Source organism: Idiotropiscis lumnitzeri, chromosome 9, assembly GCF_059441095.1.
Source record: "Idiotropiscis lumnitzeri isolate Australia: NSW breed Sydney's pygmy pipehorse chromosome 9, RoL_Ilum_1.0, whole genome shotgun sequence".
Taxonomy (NCBI): Eukaryota; Metazoa; Chordata; class Actinopteri; order Syngnathiformes; family Syngnathidae; genus Idiotropiscis; species Idiotropiscis lumnitzeri.
The window spans coordinates 6,292,344-6,316,851 of NC_142399.1; the positions used below are offsets into that span (position 1 = coordinate 6,292,344).

At 43.0% G+C, this 24,508-nt stretch overlaps 1 protein-coding gene and 1 long non-coding RNA gene across 3 annotated transcripts in view; one reads left to right on the forward strand and one right to left on the reverse strand.

Annotated features, from left to right (window-relative positions):
* The first annotated feature begins 201 nt into the window (after positions 1–201).
* The window catches only part of LOC148330006 (uncharacterized), a 100,017-nt gene continuing 75,710 nt past the window's right edge, over positions 202–24,508 (forward strand). For both annotated transcript variants that reach the window (XR_015845092.1, XR_015845091.1), the window contains exons 1-2: positions 202–405; positions 1,469–1,580. This is a non-coding gene — a long non-coding RNA (uncharacterized LOC148330006). The remainder of the gene's footprint in view (positions 406–1,468; positions 1,581–24,508) is intronic.
* On the reverse strand, positions 2,419–23,125 carry spred2b (sprouty related EVH1 domain containing 2b). Its single transcript, XM_088304988.1, has 6 exons — positions 22,558–23,125; positions 11,481–11,673; positions 11,147–11,315; positions 9,779–9,843; positions 4,879–5,037; positions 2,419–4,727 (listed from the first exon to the last, which is right to left on the reverse strand). The coding sequence occupies exons 1-6, from the start codon at positions 22,584–22,586 to the stop codon at positions 3,966–3,968; spliced, it is 1,377 nt and encodes a 458-aa protein (XP_088161114.1). The 5' UTR covers positions 22,587–23,125; the 3' UTR covers positions 2,419–3,965.

The window sequence follows — 24,508 nt, forward strand, 5'->3', positions numbered from 1 at the left end:
GATAGAAAGCTTCTTTTTTTATGCACCACAAAAAATATTGACTGATAATACTGACTATACTGATTATTAATCTTTATGAACGCTAGTATTTAAATGCCAAATATCACGTATTTATCCCAATTCAAGATCACTATATGACGTCATTTTTTGATCGAAGCCTATTGGTAGAAAAAGGTCAATATGACTTCCGTGTATCGGAGAGCTCGCGATATGAAAATGGAGAGGACTGGAGAAGCTCCCCAGTTTAGTATACAAACAATTAACCCCCCTCACAGTTTATTTCACTAGCTATGACGAATGTCAAGTCAAGTTAAAACACTTATGAGTCATTCATTTGATGTCAAAATGGGGGGTAAAGATTTATTAAGTGGGAAGGACGTCAACTTTACCCGAGGACACGTACTGGTGAGTACGTTTGAGACTCACCATGTAACATATTTATATAGCAGCTCAAGACAAAAAAAACATCTGATTGACGACTTAATGTCGAAATTTTTGTGAGTTGGGTAACTTGGAAGTTGAGGTATCACTGTTGTTAGAAAGGTTCCTAAGCCACATCACCTCTACAGCCCACTGTCCAACAACTTTTAGAATTAAGGTAGTAAAATTTCAATTAGTGCTACTTATAGTGTTTAGGCCAGACGAGAAGGCCTACAAGCATCTTGTCGCGCTCATTTTAAAGTGTAATTTAAGTCATTGCCTATCTTTGGACATAACAGCACCATGGCGGGGAAACAAAGCGCTCACAGAGGGGCCGCGTTGACCCTCTTCTGAGCGCAGCTATCTTAAATGTTTGCACATGTGCGACGCTGCGACTTTTTTTTTTTTTTCATCCTCCAAGCTCAAGCAGGCCCCCCAAAAGCCCTGCGGGACCGTGGCTTTTTCCCCCTTCTTTCTCTTTTCTCTCTCCAGAGCCTCCTTGCGCCGTCATTATCGCCCACATGCTTTTTGCAGAGACATCCTGAGCTTGAATGGCCTCTCGATGTCTATCACATGCTTCTGATGAGGGGGGGCAGCTGGGATGGACAAGGGTTTTTTTTTTTTTTTTTTGGGACACATTAGGAGTTTTAGAAACTTTTGCAAGAATAGTTTACTCCAACTTTGACATTAAAAAAATAATTTATGTGGTTTATAGTATATATATATATATATATATATAATGCTTGTATAAAATATATATTTTAATGTTTGTTTTTTGCAGAGGTAAAAATACTTATAAGCGTATGAAATGGATCAGATTCAAATACAGGCAGTCATTTTTTTTCTAATAACTTCTCAACTTTAATACGTGACAGAAGAGACGATGCGTTCAGGCACTTGTAAGTTGGCTCTGAAAGGACACACACAAGAGTGGACGGAAAGAAAAAAAAAAATAAGGACAAACACACTTTCCTATTCTGATTGTCTCTCTCCCTGATGCGTGACACCACAAACGAGATGTTTTTTTGTTTTATTCCTGCCTATGCAGCGTCGGGAGGTAAAAAAAAGAAAAAAAACACACCAAGGACGCAAAAACACAGGACGTGTGAGATGGACTCAAGGAAAAAGGACATCCTCAGCCATTCTGGACTTCAACTACAGTAAGTCACATTTCCTTGGCACCACAACCGGGATGCGAGCTTTTACATCCTACATTTTTGTTGAGTCAGAAAAAACAAAAAAAACAAAACCCTTGTCCTTTAAAACGCTATAGCTTTTTTTGTCTTTATGTCACACTGATTCCAGCTTGGGTTGGAAAAAAATATTGCAATATCAGTACAGTGTAGACATACCAACATCAGATCTCCAATACAGTATCAATATGCCAATATTGGCACAGTATCGATGCACCAATATCATCAGCGTGGCATTTCATTATCATATATCGATACAGTTAAAGCTCCACCGACATCAAATACCAGTACAATATAGATATGCCAACATTAGATATTGATCCCGTATAGATGTGCCAATATCAGATATTCTACAGTGTTGATACTCCAACATCAGTTGTCAGTACTGTATCAATACGCTGACACGTGATATTGTTACTGTATCCATACCCCGCTATCAGTACTGTATCGATGTATCATAAGCCTAACATCAGTTCAGTGCAGGATCGATAGACCAATATCAGATATTGATACAGAGTTGATAAGCCAATGGCAGACATCAAAATAGTATAAATATTGGTACAGTATCAATACACCAACATCAGCTATCAGTGTTGTATCAATATTCCAGCCAATTTCAGGTGTCAGTACAGACTAATATAAATTTGCTATCAGTACTGAATCGACATTGCATATTGATACAGTATTCATACACGGATATCAGTACTGTAATGTTATGCAAACGGATATTGATGTTTTTCTTGAACCAATTGTTTTGTTTTTTTAATGGACATCAGCGGAATAGATTATGAAAAAAATCCATAATCATATTTCTTGGATGTCTGCATGTGGTTCTGTAGCTTTACTTAGTCACTTAAGTAGCTAAGGCAATGCATCACAGCTGATTTTCTTCCCACATATTGATGAGTGCATAATTATGACGTATACTTCATGATGGGCTTAATGAAATAATTGTAACACATCACTTATGGCACTAATATTGCTTTTCGCATGTTGCTGAATGTGTTTGTTCAGATTTAACAAAAAGGAAAACTGTGTTTTCGGATAAAAACGACACCATATCATTTTTGAAAGCACACAGAAAGTAATGCCAACACTTGTCATAAATGTGCCAGTATTTTGCCATCTGCCGGCATAAGTGGTCAAAATGTACAGTAAAAATTCGTTTTTGTTGGGATTTGTGGTTTTGAATCGGTGCTCCTCTAAATGTGACCAGTGGCCTTAGCCGATTGTACGTCGCAGATGAGTCTTCTTTTTAAGTATATAAAAAACATAGTTTCCACCACTTTTGTCACTGCGCTTTATCGAGTTCTACGATGGAAATCGGAAATTCACTCGGGATTGTTAAGGCAAGTGGCAAAAAAAAAAAAAAAAAAAATTTCTGACGCTGAAATTCCAGAGAATGGCAGGGTTTCCGGATTTTGGTGTTTATATTTGAGGCACCTTTTGGAATAATAATCATACCAATAATTGGCGAGTGTGACTGGAGGCACCACGAGTGAACCACAAAGCCAAGATGTCCGTTTTTGTTCTGCTGGTGGATCAGTACAATGTGGGGTGGGTGGGGGGGGGGGGCAAAAATCTTTGGGATATTTTGATTGGTAGGATGTCGACTCATATGTGTGAGATGTAGTGTCTCGATCGGAACAGGGATGCCGGAATAGGAACGTAAATAATAGAACAAAGAAAAGAGTACAGTATTCCCCCGCATATTCATAGTTGATTTTTTAGCCTCTTTTATCTGCCGAAGTACTCACAATCACTGTCCAAAGTCATGTTTCGTATAAAAGTATTGCTTTGGTGCCAAGGAACTATGTCGAAGTGAGGGAAAGCTTCACGTAGGCTGTCCAATGGACAAGTCGTGCTTCGTCGCCATCTTGTGGCATCTCAAGGCGATTCGAAAGCTTTTTAGGGATGCGTCAATTTCTTGCGGATGTCAGCCTTTTTTCTTTTCTTTTTTTTGCAGCAGCAGGGCTTGTTCTTGTTATTCGCGGGGGAACACTGTAATTCAAGTTCTCTGAGGGCAAAGTCAGTGTACAAAGTATAAAGTACCTGCATATGTGATACATATATGTTCAGCTATAAAACAAAAGCAGAAAATAAAAGCCCCCCTGAAAAGGAGTGCTGTCTCTCGCCCGGAAATGGAGCATGAAGAGACGAGACAAGTGTCTGCCTTTAGGGGGAGCTTATCTTCCCAGGCCTCTTAGAAAATGCACCAGTTTTTTTTTTTCTTGACTTTTTGGCTTATTTCAGTTCCAGGAATTGTCAAACGATCAAGCAAAACCTCAGCGGTTTGCCTCTTTCCTTCCCTGTGCTTGCGTTGGGTTCTGTTTTTTTAATATATTTGTCCTCTCAGCTGAGGGCCTTGTGTCGGCCCCCGCAGCATCCGCATGCCAGGCCTGTCCGGTGACACGCATTCAGCGGCGGGTACAGGCAGAGGCAGGGCGCCACCAGAGACAACCCCAGCAGGGCCAGCCAGCGCGTGCCCAGCCGGCCGCCCTCGCCCCCGTCGCAGGAGCACGGATCCGAGTAGTCCCCTTCCGGGTCGGACATGCAGTGGTAAAGCATGGTGTCCGCCAGCCACATGCAGCTCACCCGCCGGACGCAGCCCCGCACCGGGTCCGGAGCGTCCTGGCACCGGCCCCGCCTGTTCTCCGTCGCCAAGAAGGCCTCACCGCAGTGCTCGCAGTGAGCCCGCTCCAGACCGTCCTCCTTGCAGCTCTTCCCCCCGTTGGCGGACAGGGACGAGCTGGGCAGGAAGGACCGAGGCTGGGTGGAGACAACCGAAAAGCCCTTAACGGCAAAGGGTCCGAGCGCTGGGTCAGAGTCTGAGGGCGACAGGGCGGGCGCCAGCGGGTATGTGTAGTCGTGCTTCTGCGCCTCTGTCTTGGCGAAGTGAACATAGGATTCGGTGTCGTCCATCTGGATGAATTTGTCGCGCATGGTGGCGTGGCGGTAGTCCTCGTAGCCCGTGAGCCAGGAGCGGTCTGACGGGCGAGCACGGAGGCGCTCGCTGACGCGGTCGCTCGCCCGCTCCCAGCTGCGCTCGCGTGGGTTGATGCGCACAATTTCCTCATCTTCCTGAAAGGTGACATGAGGAACCCGGGACAAAGGCTGTGGAAAGAAGGAATATGTCAACACGGTGATGCTCGACTGTTCCATCAGGACACGAAATTGGGGCGCGGACAGTACAAAATTAAAGATAGTACTCGGTCGAAGACAAGCGCCTTAGTTAGTCATGTCGGGCATTGAACAAAATTCCAACCTGGTCCAGAAGGTAGTGGTCCGAGAGCCGGTATGATTCGTGGAGGTTGTGGCGATATCCCAGCATGCACCTGTGCCTCTGCGGAAGCGGCGAGGACTCGGGCGGCGGCAGGCAGCTCTCCAGCTTCTGGGAGGAGTTGGACGAGCTGTCGGTGGCGTTCTAGGGAAGGGAGGAGGAGGAGGACGACAAACAAACACAGGATGCGTCTGAGAGAAGCGCTGTCATTGGACCAACAATAAAAAATAACCAAAAAAAGAAAACCGCTTGGTCGCCGGGAGGGAGACATTGCGATTTGACAAACAAAAACAGGAAGGCTCCACTCTGATTGGGGAAAAACAGGAAAGGAGAGCTTTGTTTTTCAGTCCTTGGCTTCCTCATTTGGGGCAAACCTTTCAACGCATCTGCCTTGGAACGGAACCAAGTTCGTAGTTCTGCACAACACTTTTGGATGCGGTTACCATGGCGATGGTATCATCGGAGTCCCCCTTTAAGGGAGAAATCCAGCCAACCATGTTCTGTAGCGCTTGTCCTCAATCGAGTCGCAAACGTGCGTTAGCCATAAGACCTTTCATTGTCTTCTATTTGTTGTTTTATATTTTGAAGTGTCAAAACTGCAAAAGATGAGCACTAATGTCAAAATTGCAAATTTTCTCTGCTTTTTGGTCAGAAACCCGTGCTTTTGATGAAACTAACTCACATTCTAGTACTGATTACTAAAGAATAGAAAAAATTAAGTTTTTTTTTTCCGGTGAAAAGAAGAAAGTCTGCTTTTTTTCGGTGTGTTTGGTGCTTCTATTGCCAAAGAACACAATATTCCGTGGATGTTAAACGATCAGTGATCATGCTTAAAATGGCCGACAATACTCGGATACGCTGCTTTGTAAATTGCTGGCAGTGAATGAGTTAACCGCCTCTATCAACATTGGTTAGTCCATTTATTAGCAGGACATCCGATTTGGGGTCAAATCTCTTTAAAGAGGCAAAAAGCTCATTTAGTTGACAAAAGGCTTTGGCCGGGATTAGGCCCTCGTTGACGTTCCCTGCAGCTCTCGGGAGGTTTGTTCTCATGATGGTTGCTCTGGAAGGTAATTCCCTCCGGACGCCTGCATAGAAAGCCACCATGGAGCCTCCAGTCAATCAAAAGAAAACTTTTTTTTTTTTTTTTTAATACGATTCCAACAGCCTTCAGTCTTGAGCGTCGACAGATTTGCATGTTCGATCCACTTTGCGTGTTCACGTCGCCCGTATCCTGACAGCCTTTCTGCCAAAAGAGCGTCAGGGCGCCGCGCCAAGTCAAATCTTGGCCAGACACCGCACACGTCTGGCCACGCAGCACGCGGGCAGATCGATTTCAGACAGGCACACGGGAGGTCGGCCTCGGCAGTCACAAGCGTTTCAGGGGCCTCGCCGTGTCTTTGCTTTTTGTTTAATTTGACAGTAACATTTAACTGTGAGAGGCATTAAATATCTTTTATTTTAAGAATTGTTCGCTCGCCACCAAATTGCCACCTGTTGTGAGTTAATTTCAATAACCATAAAGTGCTCATGTCTCAAATTTAAAGTCAAAGCAAAGAAATCGCTGGGACGAAAATATTTTGTATCTCAAGGCACAAAAAAAAAAATTCCGAGGCTTATTTCGAAAAAAGCGACTATCATTATAAGAATGTTTCTCACATTACACATCTGTTTTAGCCACGGTGTCATTTTCACCCCTCGGAAGTTATTCCTAAGAATGATCACACGGACAAACTGTTCACCTCGAGCGCTTTGATCCCGTCCATCTGGCGCACGGTGAGGCCTGAACTCTATGAATTATTTGCCAGATTTATATGACCCAGATATGTGTGTGTGCGTGAAGCCATACCCGTTATATCCTGGACGCGTTCCTGAGCTGCGCTCCCCACACGGACATTGCCATGCTGAGAATTCCAGCCTCCCCCCCCTACCCCCTTCTTTGCTTTCTTACAAAGCCCTTGCAGAGCAGCCGGCCAAAAATAACAAAACATACCGCCTGTACTCTGGCCTGCGAGGCTGCGACTAATTCAAAACAGAATCGGACCGCTTACTCTGCAAGCAAGCTCGAGAGTTTCTTCTGGACGTCTTTTCTCCGATTTCCAATTTCGGATACTTCCGAGTTAGTTTCCAGGCTTTTTGTGTTGCCCTCTTGGGACGAACCCAGAATTGACCCCCCCACCCCCCCCCAACCTTCTCTGTCGCATCCACTCCCCCTGTTACGAACGGGCCAAAATAGAGCAAGCGAGACAGAGGAGACGTTCTGAGAGGGAGGAGGAGGACGATGAGGAATCATGCCCCCCCCCATCCCCCTCCCCCTTCCCACCGTCCCCCGATGACTGTAAATCTGCTCCCGCATTTCGCGCCGCCCGAGACTGCACGCTTGGCGAGCCTTGCCGCCACGCCGCTAACTTTGGGAGAGGTCATTAACAGGCGAAAAGGAACAGCGGATAGGCGAACTAAATTGGAAATGTCAGTGTTCCTCTGCTCTCACAGTTTATTACAGCATCACCTTTTTATGACTTTTTACAGTAGTTAGGCGCTCCACTACTTGCAAACATTTATCTCAACATTTCGGACATGTGAACACTTCCATTTTTTTCCCCCAAAAAATATTTTCACCCCATAGTACCATGTTGTGGCAGCAACTGAAAAAATTGCAGCATAATTAAGAGCAGAAATCGGCAGAGATGGTCAAGAACTGAGCTCCAGTGATAATTTTTGTTTCCACAGAGAAGAGAGAATGAATGTTCTATTCCGATTGTATGGGTTGCTGCTCCATTTGTGTTTATCTATAGATACGTGATGATCTACGTTTATTTCCATTAGCCCGTCTATGGCATTTATGGTCTGAAATATGTAACACCAGAAATTGAATTGATGTTACATTTTTTTATTGCTCAATTTGAATGAATGCATTTAAAAATGTAATTAAAAATTCGAATTAGTGTTTAATTTGCATCATTTCATTTCACAACTGACTCGTAATAGTTTGAAGTGGAATTAGCTTTAGTTTGGAACTGAAGTCCAATAAACTTGAAACTGAAATTTCACCAAGCTTCTCTGGAAGTATATTTGATCCTCAGCGATAATTCAATTATATAGTTTAACATTCAATTCTCACAATACAGTTTCAATTTTGTCGTTTTTAGCAAGTTGAGGGCGGGCAATCGGGCGCAAATCAGCGCCTACATTTTTACGCGCGTAACATACTGTAGGTCTCATTTGTGTTGCACTTAACCATGAAACGGAGTGCAAATTGCTTGACCCGTAGACTGTTTTGACCATGAATGACGCTGGAATAAATGCAGTAATGGACCATGCACGTCATTTCAAATATGTATATTGTTGGGATAAAGCGTCAGAATCTTGTGAGAATAAATGTTTTTATCACCCCAGTTTGACCCCCCCACCAACACTGCAGATATTTCTGTTCATGTTCTAGTCGAAGAATTGTGACATTTAGTCATTGCAATGACAGACTATCACATGTGCTGTGAGGGAATTCTTTTCTTAACAAGCAATATCCGAGAACTATTTGGGAAGTTTTCCTTCTGAGCTACCGTTAAATACAAAATCAATCATTAAGAATATTGTCGTTGTTTTGAATCTGAAGGATTCTTTTGTCCTTCTCAGCAATATGTTCTGCTCCCTGTTTCCAACATTCAGTACTTGGCAGCAACCGTCAGAGGGTACAACCAGCTCAGACCAGACTAGTGGGCAACCTAAGTGGGCCGTCGGAAACAAGTAGTCAATCTTGAAGGCTTTTTTTTTTTTTTGTGATATAAAATCAAACAAAAAAAGTTGGACAAAATTTCTGCGGTAAGATATATATATATATATATATATATATATATTCTATTGATTATTCCATCGATTAATCAAATAATTGGCTACAAAATAAATGCAGATATTTACAAATGTTTTATTTTGTTTCAACAAAAGATATTCTGCCTGCTTTCATGAAGGACTACAGAAAGGGTCAAGAGGCTGAAATCAGAGAATTGGGACCATTTCAAGTTGAGCAATGGCTCTAAACAATTACTTGGTTGTGAAAACAGTTGTCGATTAATTTGATAATCGATTAGTTATCGATGAATTGTGACAGCCACTCCGTTTATATATCACAATACAGTCCTATGTTTGTTAATATTAAAAAAAATGCATGAAAACATTTGAGTATTTTGGGAGAGTGGAACGGATTGATGGCATTTCATTTCATTTCTGTGGGGAGAATTGATTTGATGAGAGTAAATGTGAGCACACAGAACACATTAAAATTCTGCTTAAGGAAGGACTGTATGTCCCTTTAAAGTTAAATGCCACAGTTAAATGAAGTTTTGACTTGACCTAATGTCCCCAGGGAATTTCGTTCAATGACCATCCCAAGATTTCACAAATCCAAGTGTCGTGGAATGCCCCGACAGCTTTGGAGAAGCCTCTCTCGGCCTCTCTGGGTGTTTGTGTGCGTCTTTGCGGTGGCGGTACACTCCCAGCAGAGCACCTATTAGTCTTGGCCGTCGCAGACAGCCAGAGTCCAAAAGATGAACCCACGAGGCACTTCCTCTAATAAATCAAGCCGCCCCGCACTAAGCTGGGAAACAGCTGCGAGCCGCTCGTTTGCACGCCGCTGCTCTCTTTTTTAAGCCGCCCGAGTGGGTGGAGGGAGGCTTGAAGGGTGGTGGTGGTGGTGGGGGGGCAGAGAGGGTGGGGGTAAAGGGAGGCGGATAGGATACAGGAAGTAACCTTCTGACCCTGCCTGCTGCTCTCGGTGTCAGGTTACAGGGAGGTGGGAGGAGGGACCCTCTCAAGCACTTTTTTTTTTTTTTTTAAATACTGCAAACGGCTCAAGTGTTTCCCGAGCTGAACGAAAAGAAAACACTCTTACGGTGAAGACGTCGTCGTCGCCCAGCTCGCCCTCGTTCTGGAGTGCTGTAGAGGAGGTTGTGGAACCTAAGGAGGAAGAAAGAAAAGAAAAATAACTTGCTGGCCACATTGTACAGTAGTTATGGTTTCGCTCAGGACAGTTTGGATTATGAGAATCATTGCAAAGCAAAATAACTTAAAAATGGAGCCAGCGAAAGCTCATAACTCGGAAAACCTGTGAATCGAGCTACCATTGTGTTAAAGTCTTGTTCCAATTATGTTTAGGAATTTGGTGGTGTGAAATATGCGTGCAATTTAGGTGCAGATTTATTTATACATTTATTTTTTATAAAAATGAAAACCCTCAGGACCTTGAGTTTGACACCAGTTTTTTTAGGTCGTTCACTGCTTCCGCCAAAGCTTCAATTTGCAAAACCTGTTCCTGTAAAGTTTGTTTGGAAGCCACACTTTTTGGACAATAGTATAGGGGCATTCCAACATTTGCTGTTCAAAAAGCTTCAAGACTCTCCTGGGAAAACGTTTTTGTGCACTGGGAACAAAAAAGGGCCTTTCCCAAAAGGTTCCCACAAAGTATCCGGTTGTCCAAAAAAATGTCAAAAAGCTAAAAGATTCAGGGACAACTGAGAGTTTTGTTCAAGACACGCTTAATGTTTACGCTTTATGTAATCGTAATTGTTTATGCTTCTGCTGCAGCTTGGTTTTCCCGCCGCCGGTGTTTCAGGGCAAAACTTGGGCATTTGCACCGGCAGATGTCAAGAATATTTGTTTCTGTTTATGGATGATTCCTGTTTTTGATCTGAGGATTTCCAATTTATGCTTTTTTTCTTTTCTTCCATGCTGCCATGACGCATGTCCCAAATGCGCCATTCCAGAGCAAAAAAAATAAAGAAATCAAAATTTGAATTGCATCATTCCAACCATGTAGTGTAATCCAGCCTGAAGCGGAGCCAGTCAAAGCTCAGCTTGACTAATTAATCGATTTTAGAGACCCTAGACTTTCACTAGATTATGCCAGCGGATTCTTAAAAAGTCTTAAACGCCCTCTCCATTGGGTCACTTTTGTTTCGGTCGCAGACATTGTTAGAAAATCCTGCTTCAACAAAAATCCTATCTGGAAAATGGAAACATTTTTTTATTGGAAATCTTCTTGTCGCATCATTTGGCAATTTCCCCTTTCTGATGAATTTCTCCACAGACTTTGGTTTTTACTCGGGCTATCAAACGTGTACAATTTTTACTCATCAAGTGAAAAATAGTAAGTATGGTGGCTATTGAGCAAGCCTATTTGTGAAGCGTGACCACATATTCTTGCGGCAGATTGAATGCTAAATGTTGTTAGCATGTGGTAGGTGATAAAGAGGCAACGTACCTTCCGCCAGGTCCTCGATGGCTTTCCGCACCCCCCTGTCGAAAGCTCTGGCGTCGGCGGGACTCTGGAAGGACAGGCCGCACCTCCGGTCCTCCACCTTCCAATGATGAAAGGTGGGCGTGGCAATGGTGTACACCAAGTCCTTCCTCAACGGGCAGTCCATGATCACCTGCCAATCAACAGTCAGGAGTAGGGTTGGAGAAATTTTCAAAGATGAAAACATTCCATAGAAATCTCTCTCTCACTCTCACACACACGCAGAGAAAGTTAATTAACGTCGTTTCTTTCGATTACCCCGCACCCGTGAGTATTCGTATCGTAACGTTTGCCTTACCTGTTTGTCCCGTATCCGCTCGCCCCGGATGAGGAACTGGCAACTGCCAGAGGGTGGTAGCTGGGGTAGCTCAGGCGGTCTCAGGCGGCACACCCCCACCCTGCTTAGAGCGCCCCCATCCTGGGCCAGCCAGCCTCCGCTCGAGTCGTCCCGCGTCATCACCACCGCTTTCACACGCACGATGTAGCTGTCACTGCAACGTGATAAGAAAAAGAACGATAAGACACTTGGCCCGATTTGATCAGCTATTGCAACTTGTGCTTCTTTCTGCCAGGATCGATCGAAAATACGCAGCGGGGGTCAAGACCTCAAAATGTTTGTGAACCACTGGCTTAAAGCAAGCACGCTTGGTCTCTTAAAACAGGCAGTAAGGAAAATCGTGTTTTTTCAAGTTGTATATGTTTAACTCTTTGACTCCCATTGACGGATAAACACGTCAAAGATCCATTTTTTTTTTCTTTACTCGGCTGGTATTGAATGAGTTAAAGCTTGTGGAAGGGATAAAACTATGAAAAAAATGTATATATTCTCATATTATGGCTTTTCACCTCTCATGGTTGCGTCTGGAACGTATGTGTGTGATACACAGAGGTTCACTGTCTTATCTTTTCCCGCACTCGTGTTTGCTTTCCACACATGGGCAGAATGTTTGAGGGCGTCTGCAGTCACGACTTTGTCTTACGACGTGGGAGGTGTTGTACGCATACACACACCCACCAGTACATATTGCAAAATTTGGGATGGTGCAAGTCAATTTTTCATCTACTCGCACCAGTGCGACCATAAAATTTGATGCTTCCCCCCCCCCCGTTTTTAATTACTCTTCTTGGATATTTTTTGTTCTTGACAAACTGTAGCTCCACACTTCATCCTGATTATCTGTAATATAGTGAAAATCTGGTGTGAATATTTACTTTGCATGTCAACTTAGTGTACACCCCAAAATTTTCTACTTGCACCCCTAGAATTTAAAGTTAGGCGGCCACTGTGATCCGAGTTAAAAAGACACCCTGGAGCCATGCCTTAAACCCATTTAACAGACAGTGTTAGGCCTTTTTTAATTTTTTTTTTTTTTTGTAAATGGTCAGAATCGGGGGGGGGGGTTGTTGTTGAACAAAAATAGAAGTCAACCAGCGTCACAGAATCCATTTTGGATATTCCACTCAAAATAGCAAAAAAATAAATAAATAAATAAAATCTGCAGTTGTTTGACATGCAGACGGAAGAACCTGCGACAGTTTAGTCTACAGAGTTCACCAGTACAAAACAAAAGAGTCGTCATGTTCCAACATGACGGTCGCCACCCTCCACGGGGACACAATGAGCTCGGTGCGGCTGATCTGACGACAACAGGAAGCAGTCTTTTGTCTAAGTGTAAGTGTGTGTGTGTGTGTGTGTGTGTGTGTGTGTCTTTTAAAAAAAATCAACATGCAAAGCGGTGGGTGGATCGGCGCTCCACTGTTTGTCTGTCGTCACGCCGTCAGCCAGCCTGTCATTCAGTCACTTTTATGAATGTGCGTGGGTGGGAGGCAGCCGCTCTACCGGTTTCGCCACCTGTGCTCCCCGTGTGTGCGTGTGTGCGTGCAAGTGCGTGTGCATGGATGCGTCAAATCCGCTGCACTGTCTGTAAGCTAATTATATAACAACACCTCTCTCTCCTGCACCTCCCTTTCCCTTCTTCATCCCTCGCTCGCTCGCCCACAGACACATCTGTATTTCCATTCTCGTCCATTGACATATACAGTAGCGTTCCCCCCCGGCTCCTAAAACCTTAACTGAGGCTGTCTTCAGTCATAACGACAGGTCGTATAAATAGCTTGGAATGGTTAACCAGAAAACGCACCAAATGTTTCCTCGCTCACGTTTTTTTTTTTTCAAGATTTATTTTAGTCGGTTAACAGTCGCCGATGCGCTTTTCGGTCATTTATTGAGCGATAAAACACAAAACCAACTCATCGCTGAAATATTTTTGGGAGCATAAAGTTATTGTGCCTAATCTCTTTTTTTGCCTTGCTATTGACTAAAATGGCCCAAGTATCACCAGTCAAAGCTCCACCTGTTGCTCAACATCCTAAAATCCCCAAAACACGATAGTGCTCAGTTTTGCTCGACGACACGAGTTGTTTCAGGTGAAGCGTCACGCCGCTGACTTTTGGTCAACTTAAAACACGTGTGTGGCAATTTGAGCCCCCGCATAGGCCACCCACATGCAGCAATAACAGCAAAAAAATCCAGACCTTTCTATAAGCACACATGCTCCAAGATACACAATAGCGGCTATCAGCGCTGTCGGTGATGTTAAAATGTCACATTTCGGTCGAGTCTTGTGACCCGTGTTTAGAGCCCCTGTCTGCTGACAGGCCCTGTAATCTGTGGTGGGAACACACAGGGAAGCGCCACAAGCACTACTTTATATACATACGGTGGCGGAGACGGCCACAGCGTGTTCTGAACCAACACGCAGACAAACAGACAAGGATGCACGCAAACATTTGCGGGGGCCGGAAACTTAATTCATTCCAGGCAACTGCTTTAAGTTTCCAGAGCTTATACAACGTCACATTTTTATGGTAGCTGGGGACAGGGCACACATAACCGAAAAAAGTTAGTCCGGTTTCAAAGTAGGACTAATCCATTACTAGGATCAAACTTTTGCCATCATTTAATACTAAGCAAGTGTACAAGGAAAATTGTAGTTGAGCATTTTCAACTAATTGAAGTATTAAAATCAGTTCTTGATAAAAGTCAGGTAAAAAAAATTATGACGATGCCTAGATTGATTTTTTAATGTAAAAAAAAAAATGTAATGGGGAATTTAAAATGTTCATGTCATTTTTTCCACTTTTGTTCAAACTGGTCACATGACCTCAAATTAGTAAAATGATCTGTGAAAAACAATAATTATTTGGCCCCATCCTGTACAAACCACCGCACCAGAAGAAAAACAATCAATCTAAAACTGAGGGTGTAACTGACGCGGGCAAGCCTCGCACTGACCTGTTAGCTTAAGCTTCAGAAGCTTTGCTGATACTACCGGGGAATATCCGGTTACAGCAAATGAAATTTAAAAAAAAAAAGCTCATCTATTGTTTGCCAGCAACTGAGCAAAAGACTAGCAAACAGAAACTGAGCAAAGGGATCTCAGGCACCCGAGAGTGTTCAGAAGCAAAATTTCTCCTTGAAAGCTAAGTTTATCTCTCCTTTTGATGTTTAATTGCTTGGACATTCGAAAAAAATAAAAGTTCCAAACAATAACAGTTAGTTTTATAGTAACAATCCATTCCGAATAAATCCTGCTGGCAAAATAGCATCCAGGGCTAACGTTGGCTTGCTTACAGTGCTAATGCTAGCGCCGTATCACTGGTACTAATATTTTTGTAAACGCCCGCTCATTTACCTTGCCACTTGTTAACATGCCATTTCCCGCTTCCTCTTTGTTTTCTTGTCAAATGTGTTTGCGTTGCAAAACGTGGAATACGTGCGACTCGGCCGTGCTGATAAGAGAGAAGGCAATTCATGAATCACATCTAATATAATCAGCCTCCCCGGCGTCAGGTTGACGGTCGACTGGTGTGTTGAGCTCGTGCCGCTAACGGCTTATTGCACCGTGCCACAATACACACAATTGTTTCTTTGCACTAATACCAGGGAAATATATTGACTTTTTTTCTTACGTTCCAAAAATGTTCCAATATGTTCGGCAACTTTGCTAGTAAACCAGCGACCTTATATGCATCGGGTGATGTGATTTGCGAGTAGCCCAACAGGGCCGGCCAGTCGTCAGGTTGTCATGTGTGGCATCCGACTCATGCGTGACTGATTGTGATAATAATAATAATAAAAAAAAAAAAGCTTGTCCTGTGTGATAAGGGCGGCGACACTTCCTCTGGATAGAGCTGACAAGCGCCACTCCTTGGTCTAATCAACACAAGCACGCAAACGCACAAAGATGCACAAAAAGGTACGCCGCTCGACGCACACACCCCAAGTCCACGCCAACAGGAAGTTGTCGTCACGATTCCTGGTTGATGCGCTCGCATTGTTTTACTTCACACCGTTGCCAGGCTCAAATCATAAACAATGCACATGATGACTTCCTCGAGATGATATTTGATATTCAAATTCCAATATTGGAATTTCAATACAACCCACTGTTGGGCTTTCCCAAAACTGCATTCAGCCCATTGAAAGACAAAGATCATACAAGGATGATTAAATCAAGATTGAAAAAAAAATGATTCATCGTAATCACACTTAAACTCACTTACTACCATTGACGGATAAAGACGTCAAAGATCCATTATTTTCAACTCTGCTGGTAGTGAATGAGTTTAACTAAGACTGAAATGGCGCAACCTCTCATCCCCCAAAACATCCTTAAAAGTATAAACTAAGCCCATTTAAAGGCAAACCCTTGGAAACAAAAAGCACATTTGCAGTACTGCGTTTTCGCTGTACAATATTCCTGCCGTAATTTCGGGACTACAAAATGCAACTGATTAAAAGCCGCAAAATCTAAATTGAGCCATAAAAGACATATTTGTGCATACATTAGCCAGTTCATGTCAATAGCCGCGGGTCTCACCGTTATCACGCAATGTTTACAAGCAAAGAGATCACGCAGATGGATTTAAAAATACTTTCATCTTAGGCAGTTGGCTAAAGTGAAGCCATTCCTTTCCTAACAGCAACTTAGAAACAGTAATCCATGCCTTTGTTACATCTAGGCTAGGTTACTGTCATGCACTTTACTTTGGAGTCAGCCAGTCCTCGCTCAAGCGCCTCCAACTGGTCCAAAATGCTGCCGCTCGCCTCTTAACTGGTGCTCGCAAGACGGATCACATCACTCCAATCTTGGCTTATCTTCACTGGCTCCCAGTGCAGTTTAGGGTTCACTTTAAGATACTTCTGTTCGTCTTCAAGCTGCTTATTTTGTTATGAAATTGGTCAGATGTGACTTTGGATAAATCTTGACTCGATTAAAGCTAAAATTAAAAAAAATGCGTTCCATTAAAAGATGCATGGTTCAAAGCGCGTAAAAAAAAAGTAGCGGCATATAGTCCTGAAAAAAAACGCTAAATTGTTCATTTGTGAATTATGTAAATGGTTATATTTGAAGAACAAGAACTGGAATGAAAAGCTGCCCTATTCCCTCTGCAAATGAAAAAATGAGAGCGAGGTGAAGCGAGTTCATTCCCAACTATTGACACTGATGCCTCCCGGGGGGCACGTCGCGATCGGCTTCCTGCCAATCAGACGCCCTTATATGGAACACTCGCTCACGCGTCTAAGCCGAGAGGTCGCTCAGCCAGTCGTTCAGTCAGTCAGTCGGATGTGTTTACCGTCGACGTGGTTGACAGGGCCCGCGTTGACTGCCATAAATTGTACAACAAGGGTTCTCGAAAAACTTTTTTTCGGGGCTCCGGCCTCACCCATAATCGCCTAACGACAATAGGCAAGATTTTAATTTCAATTTGAAAGGGGGGGGGGGGGCGGGGGGTGGGTAATCGTACTATTACAACATTCATATTTTCACAGAAAAAAAAATGTTGCAATGTTACAAGATCCAAGCACCTTTACAAGAGAAAAAATTATTTTGCTGGGTTGAAAAGTTTGAACTTATGTCAATCAAATCATATTTTTCTTCGTCGCAATTATCATGACTTTAAAGTCAACATTTAACAAGGGAAGAACCTGTTACACTTTAACAAGTGAACTTCATAACTTTATGCTCATATTACGCCTTTTATTCTAAAAAAGATGGCTTTATTTTCTGACAAATAAGACTATTTTCCCAAGAGGAAATAAAATAATAATAAAATTTGTTCTTCACAAGCAGGTGTTGAAATAAATACGCTTTTTCTTGTAAAACAAATCAACTTTATTCTTGCAACAATTAAACTTTTGTTTGAAAATAACTTCATGGAAAACTGTCTGATTTATGTTCTAATGCATCACAATCGATCAGAGCTTTTAATTGGCCCAAAGCTAATAAGTTTATTCACCGCCTTCCTATTTAGGTGTGCACTTTTTAAACTGTTAGGACATCATTTATTGCAAATAATTTGGACCCCCCCAGGCTTTCGGGCTGCATTTGGAAAGCCCCTGACGTAGGTTCCGACTCCCGCAAACTTGAAGTGGTTCTTAATCTTCACATCTGCAATGTTACTCGACATCTGATCCGTTGAAATCAAGGTGGAAAATAAGCTGATCGCTTCTAAACCTCTTACAAGGTCAACTAAATCTCCTCATAATGCTTCATATCCTCTTAGACTTGAGCGGCTAATCATTTCAGTCCAGCAACATTGTTTTTAAATGGAAAGGAATGAAAAGTGTTTCCCAAGTTTAAAAACGACAAAATGCTGAAATCTGCAAAAAAAAAATTGTTAACGTTATCGATGTGCTGTACCTGTGTGCTGAGTTTTTTTTTTTTTTTTTCACGCATGTAAACTTTTTTTTTTTTCCAATTGAATAAAATCCGCTTTGCGAGACTGTTGTTCCTTAAACCCATAACATCGACCTCCTTGATAACTTGTCAACTTTGTTTACATAAACACTCGGATGTTGCGGTTTTCGCTTGTGGTGACGCTTTTGGGCATAATTCAGCCATCTGATATTTGACGTGATTTCCGGCTGAGTTATTTGCGCTTAAATAACCCGGAGTGATTGTGCGTGTGTTCTCTTAATCGACTGCTTTATATTTGCCGGGAAAGGCGCTGCATCAAAACATACATTATTTGCCTCCTCGTGCGGAGAATTCCAAAAGGGGGGAAATTTCCGACCCGGAAATGCAAAGCACATGATACATCTCGATTTCGGTGGAGCTAACCACGTTTATTGATATCAATCATCAACCTCACAGCGAGATGTCAAGGCAAGGGCTAAACTCTTAAGATTCAAAGTTGACACCAACTCCGGCTATTATTATAATCCCGTCAGCTGATGAACAAAGATGAGTTGTTGTTTTTTTCTTTGAGAAAGGACAAACAATCAGGCTTCATTGTTTGCTCTTGAGATATAAACAGCTCAGGCTTTTATATAAAAGCTGTGATGAGTACAACACAGGAAACACTGTTACCATGGATCTGTTCCACATGATAGTGTGTGTGCGTGCATACCAGGGTGTGGGGGCATTTGCGAAGCAGGGGGGGGGGGGTTGGGTGACATGGTTTGTTAAGTTCATAGAATTGATTGGAATGCGCTACTGACATGGTGTTTTAATTACACACAGTATATCTCCAACAATGCATGTTCAAAGAAAGGCCTCCTGTTATTTTTCAGGGTGTCTGCAGAAGTATTATCACAGGTTTGATTATCTTTATAAATTAATCTAATTGTTTAAATCATCACTCTAATGTGTTTATTGCATCTGAACCATTTAATTCATTCAATGCCAGCCCAGGTAAAATTAATGGACTTTTGGACTTCTATATCCGCCAATGGCAGCGAATGAGTTAAACCAACAAGATGATCATTTTGGGGGGAATCCGTGTAAAAGATTTGGTGCCTTAATGACGGATCTTGTAGTCTGCAATCATTATAAAAAAAAATATATATTTTTTTTAAGCTTAGGATTCTCCAAAATGTTTTCAGACAGAAAACGGTTTTCTTCAATGGTTGATAAGCGAGCAGTTGGGCAAACGCGTCAACTTTTGGACAATTGTAACTTGCTAACGCTGGCCAATGAGCTTGACTTTGTTGAGCGCATATGGAGGCATAGTTTTGACAACTGTTTGTGAAAATGATCATAAATGCTTAAAAGTAGCATCTGATGACAGTAAACAGTCAAGTTGTGAGAAGATGGGCCTTGTGGGTCAACTTTATGCTGCTGATAACTTGCTAGCATTAGCCAAAATCCGGCGTGGCCAACTGCTACGTCGGCCTAGAAGTCGGCACGTCGGACCGACAGACACGCCAAATACTCCGGAGCTCCTGTGCATGCGTGTGAAGTAGTACCACTCCATGCCATCGGCGGCGCTAGTCAAAGCGTAGCCTTTGACGATGATGTCGAATAACGGCGGTCTTTCGTGAATAAGAGTGATAAATTCGTCTTCACGCACTTCTGTGCAGCCTCCCGTTATGTCCATAGAGGAGATATGAAAATGAGCAAAGGTCATTTAGTTCTTGAGAAATCGCTTAATGCCGTGGTGCAAAGACGTCGCAACTGAAGTTAGGGGAGGCGGGCGTTAAGCCACATTCGTAGGACAAAAATGCCCCGTGTTGTTGTTTTCCCCATCTTTATTTGAACTAAAACAACAAAGCTGGGCTATCGTTCTGTTGTGTTTTAGGAAATTCCAAAAAAGACGACATCTGTGAAAGTAGACGTCGGTATAGTGAACTAAATGACCAAACAAGGTTATTCAAGTCGACTTAGCAAAGGCCATTGGCACAAATTTAGTGTGTTATTCTTGACAGTTATTAACGGTCGCCCGCCATGAAATTCCACACCTAACGGGTTATTATAGTCTCAATATCAAATGCTGACAAATATAAACATGAGGAACAGAACAATCTTAGCGAGGCTAACTCGAGCCTCTGCTACGTGATGAGTGCTTTTTTGTTCGGGGCTCGGGATGGATCGCGTTTCCGCGGGATGCCGACTGACTTCGGATGAATGTCAATGGGCAAATTACAGACAAAGAGAAAACGTCATTTGCAGCTAACGTTATGGGAGACTTATTTTGCATTATTTCTTGTCATCGATCTATTAGTGCTCTGAAATGTAAGAATCAGGTGCTAGCCTTGCTGTTGTGTATTTTGAAAGTTGCTAATCCACCTTTATTATAGCTATTGTAATAAAAATAGTGCATGAGATATAACTGTGTTGCGTTCCATAGATTGGGGAGGATACTTTTTAAGGTAGTTATAGGCCAAAAGTTAAAATGTACGCTACAATAGCAACATGATACACCCTAAACTGATTGCCAGCCAATCGCAGTGTACATACATGAACAGACAACTATTCACACTCACATTCACACCTATGCAACATTTAGACTCGTCAGTTAACCTACCATGCATGGTTTTAGAAGGCTGGAAAAAAACTGTATCTATAGAACACCCCACACAACGCACAGAGAGAACATGCAAATGCCACACAGGAAGGCCAAAGCTTTGAGACGGATGTGCTAACCATTTAGTTGACCATTGCCGAGAACACTTGAGCGGGTTTTCTCCGGGTAGTCTGGTTTCTTTACACATTCCAAAAACATGCATGGTAGGTTGATTGAACACTCTAAATTGTCCCTAGGTGTGACTGTAAGCGCAAGTGGTTGTTTGTCTTTTTGTGCCCTGCGATTAGCTGGCAACCAGTCCGGGGTGGACACCGCTTACTGTCCAAAACCAGCTCGGTTAGACTGCAGCACCCCTGCGACGCTTGTGAGGACAAGCGGAACAGAAAATGGATGAGCCTGGTAACTTGACATTTTCAAGAAAACGTTTCTGTTAGTATTTCGTATAGTTACTAGCATTGAACATATGCACAAGCTAGCTTATGTAGCAGCCCGCTATGGAAATACTTCCCTTAGTTTCAAAGAACTTTTATGTATTTAGTTGACGGTATAATGAAATGTTATTTTCCATGTATTGTTGTGTAACTTGACAAAATAATCTGTGCTTGTTGGCATTTTCCAGCTCTGTAATGCAATTTCATTTGGACTCAAATTTGAACTTTATTAATTAGTAGTAAAGGATATATTACTGTTTTGCATTCCAGAGGAATACATGTTGTGTAAATTGTCATTTAAAAAAAGTTTCCGTTTTCTACTTTTACGTCCATTGAATATGCGCATAAACTAGCACACTTAGGAAATACTTCATTTATTCTCGAATTCCGGCTTTATTAGTATAAGCAGTTTAAAAATGTATTTACGCGTTATTAAGACTCAATAAAAACGCATTACTTAGTCTAAGATTCGAGCTTAATTCGTGGATATCAAGTGCAAGTAATTATTTTCCATTCATGTACTATCGAATACGCATTAGAAAGGCATCATTATTCGTTATTTTTTAAAGAAATGTATTTATTAAATATTTAGCTATGGCTAACGTAGGGTTGTGCTAATAATTTAGCACATGGCTACCACGCTGAAGTAACCTTCCAAGGAGCCGTGGCTCTGTCACTGTTTCCTCCGCGGAGCCGAGTGCGGTCGGCGGGCATGAATGGGGAGACGGCTCCGGAAGGTTTAGAGGGCTTTTATGAATGAGGCCGGCGTCACGCTACCACAGGACAAACAACCCCCCTCCGATGCCCTTCGGCCCCTTCCACCCCACAACTCCAAATGTAAATTCCCACCAACACACGCGTACGCGCGCGCGCGCGCACACACATCGACATCGCGGAGCCAAAATGGCGAAGCAGCATAACAAACGTCTCCATGTTGGCTCGATCAAGAAGCCTCGTGGGTGCTCGCGGAGGCAAGGCGTCTCGAGCATTTTGACGTTATTTTAACCAGCAGATACAAGCTAAATGTGGGCTTAGATACATAAAGTGGGCTCATTTTCCACCGGAGCTTTTTTTTTTTTTTTATGAATGGGGGTATGCAAATGAGGCACGATTGAGAAAGACATGGCGGATGAGGCGTATCGGATATCTCATATCCTGTGAGACTTCCCCTTTCCGTTAGAGGCACCACAAACACACACACACACACACACACAACTCAGAACTTAAAAAAAAACATGCGCCGATAGGATCACACCGTGGCCTTTCTTCGCTTTTGTTTGATTTGACGGAGCGAGAGCTCCAAGCACGCTCAGCCGAGGGAAGTGTTTGTAAAACGAAAGGGCTGCTGGCCGGGGATCCTTTCACAAAATGTTTCCGATCCACCCACGCTTCTCCTCCTCCACCACCTCCACCACTACCTCCTCGTTTTTTCTCTAAACACAAGGTCTCCCTTTTCGAGCTACCCTCGCACCCAGTATTATTATATTCCATTGTTTTTATGTATTTTACAGAGGGAATTAAAGAAAAAAAGTAGTCGACACCAAGTTGAGCACAAGAGGGGGTGCATTGGGAGAGCGCAAAGTGGGGTAAAATGGAGGGGTGGTGGGGGCGGGGGTGTATATGGCTACTTACTCGTTTGGGTGTGTTTCTTCTTCTATCATGTTTCCTCGCTTCACCTCAGGTCACGTAGCGCGGCGGATGCGTTCTTCTTCGACCTCGTCATCGCGTCGATCCCCGCTACAAATCCACATTTATCACCAAAATATCCTCCTGGAAGTCTTTTGTGTGCAGTGCGAGGCCCCCCCACTTCTCTCTCGTCACCTCCCTCCTCTTCTTCGTCAGCCAGCTGCTTTCGGATTGCAAATTTCGAGCCCTTGTCCTCCCGATGTGCTCCAACTTTCAGCGGGCCAGCAGGTAGTGTTTAGTCCGACGCAAGCCTTCCCTCCCCCCGCCTTGCCGCTCAATATGGACTCGCCCTCAGGTGCTGGCTGGTTGTCGTTTTTTTTTTTGTTTCCCTTTCCCTCCACCCCAAAAAATGTCCTCCACACGACGGCGGTTGTAGTGATTCTAATGAAAAAAATCGCGTCGTAGTCGCCGTGGGGTGGCCCCGCTAGAGCCCCATCTCTTGCGCTGCTACTCCATGTTGGTTTGCAAGGCAGCCAGGCAAGCAGGCAGGCAGCCCGAGTCGCTCCAGCGATGCCTGGGGAGGAGGGAGGGAGCGAGCGAGGGGAGGGAGGAGGAGGAGGGAGCAGGGCGGAAGTTGTGACGTCGGTCCTCCAGTTTGGTGTCGGGGCTGCAAGCCACATGCCCCCCCCCACCCTCAATAAAAAACACCGCATCTTAGGTCCCCCTAACCACTGTAAAATGTCTTGCTCATTGGGCATGAAATAATAGTTTCGTCCTCTTATTAACATGCATATTATTGTACTTGGACTGGGAATAAGAAAAAAAAAGTCAGTGGACACATGTTCATCAAAACAACATGGTCCCATAGCTTTGCTAACATTGTGACTTGATTTGCACAATAATGCAAAATTAAGTAACGGTAACAGCAAGCATACACCCTAGTAACAAATGTTTTCTTCCAATTAGACAGAGAATTTGTGAATGCCAGAGGCTGGTGGTTTTTAGGTTGGCAGAAGACAATGTACTCTCCTATAATTCTCGCAGCCCAAAAAAACCCCATAAAAAATTCTCCTAAAGCAGGCCATGCAAGGGGAATATCTTGCTTCTCTGAATCTATTGCATCACTTTGTGGTTCACATTCCTCAATGTTGCCACTGGCCCATTTTTTTTCATCTCGTATGTCCCTAGAATCTCAACCAGTCGGACCGGCTCTCAACTGTGGTTGACTGCAAACTTGTCTTTCTTTAGTTTTGCGTCCTTTTTACATTTTGCCGTCATCTGAAATGACTTGATAGAATCGGGCCTATTTTCTATAAAGTAAGTATATTTAAAAAGTAGAAAGTGCAGATATCAGTTGTCAAGCATACGTGTAGGGAGTAAGATAATGTATGAAAAAGAAATATTCATATACAATTAGATCCGATTTACGGTTCTTCTCATCTCTGTGTGGCAACGTTCAGTTCCAAACTCCACATGGATGATTACACAAAAGCCAGATAAAAGGAGTTCAATCGGACTGAGACAATCACTGTGGATTGATCATTTTCACACCTATTGATCCACTTAAAGTGTGAGTAAGTCAGATGATTTGGTGCCTCTGTTTACACCACCACTAAACACTAGACTGCATTGTTTGTTTTTATAAAGAGGGGATCAAGTCTGGACTAATCCCCAAACAGGATTTCATCAGAAAGCCCTATGTTGTAGCGCCCTCTACTGGTCATTGTCGCTTCTGTAAAGTACAGTACTCTAGAATATTCGTGCCATGACTTTAGGAATTTAATTCGCACATTTATCTCAAATCATCTTTCTCCCTTGAAATAAATAGAAATGCTTATAAGCCATCTCAGCTCCGTTGTAATGTTTTTATTTAGAAAAAATAACATTCTACAGTGTAGTACTTTTTGAAAACATGCCGTTCTAATTGAATATAATCTAAATAATTAGTTTGTGCATC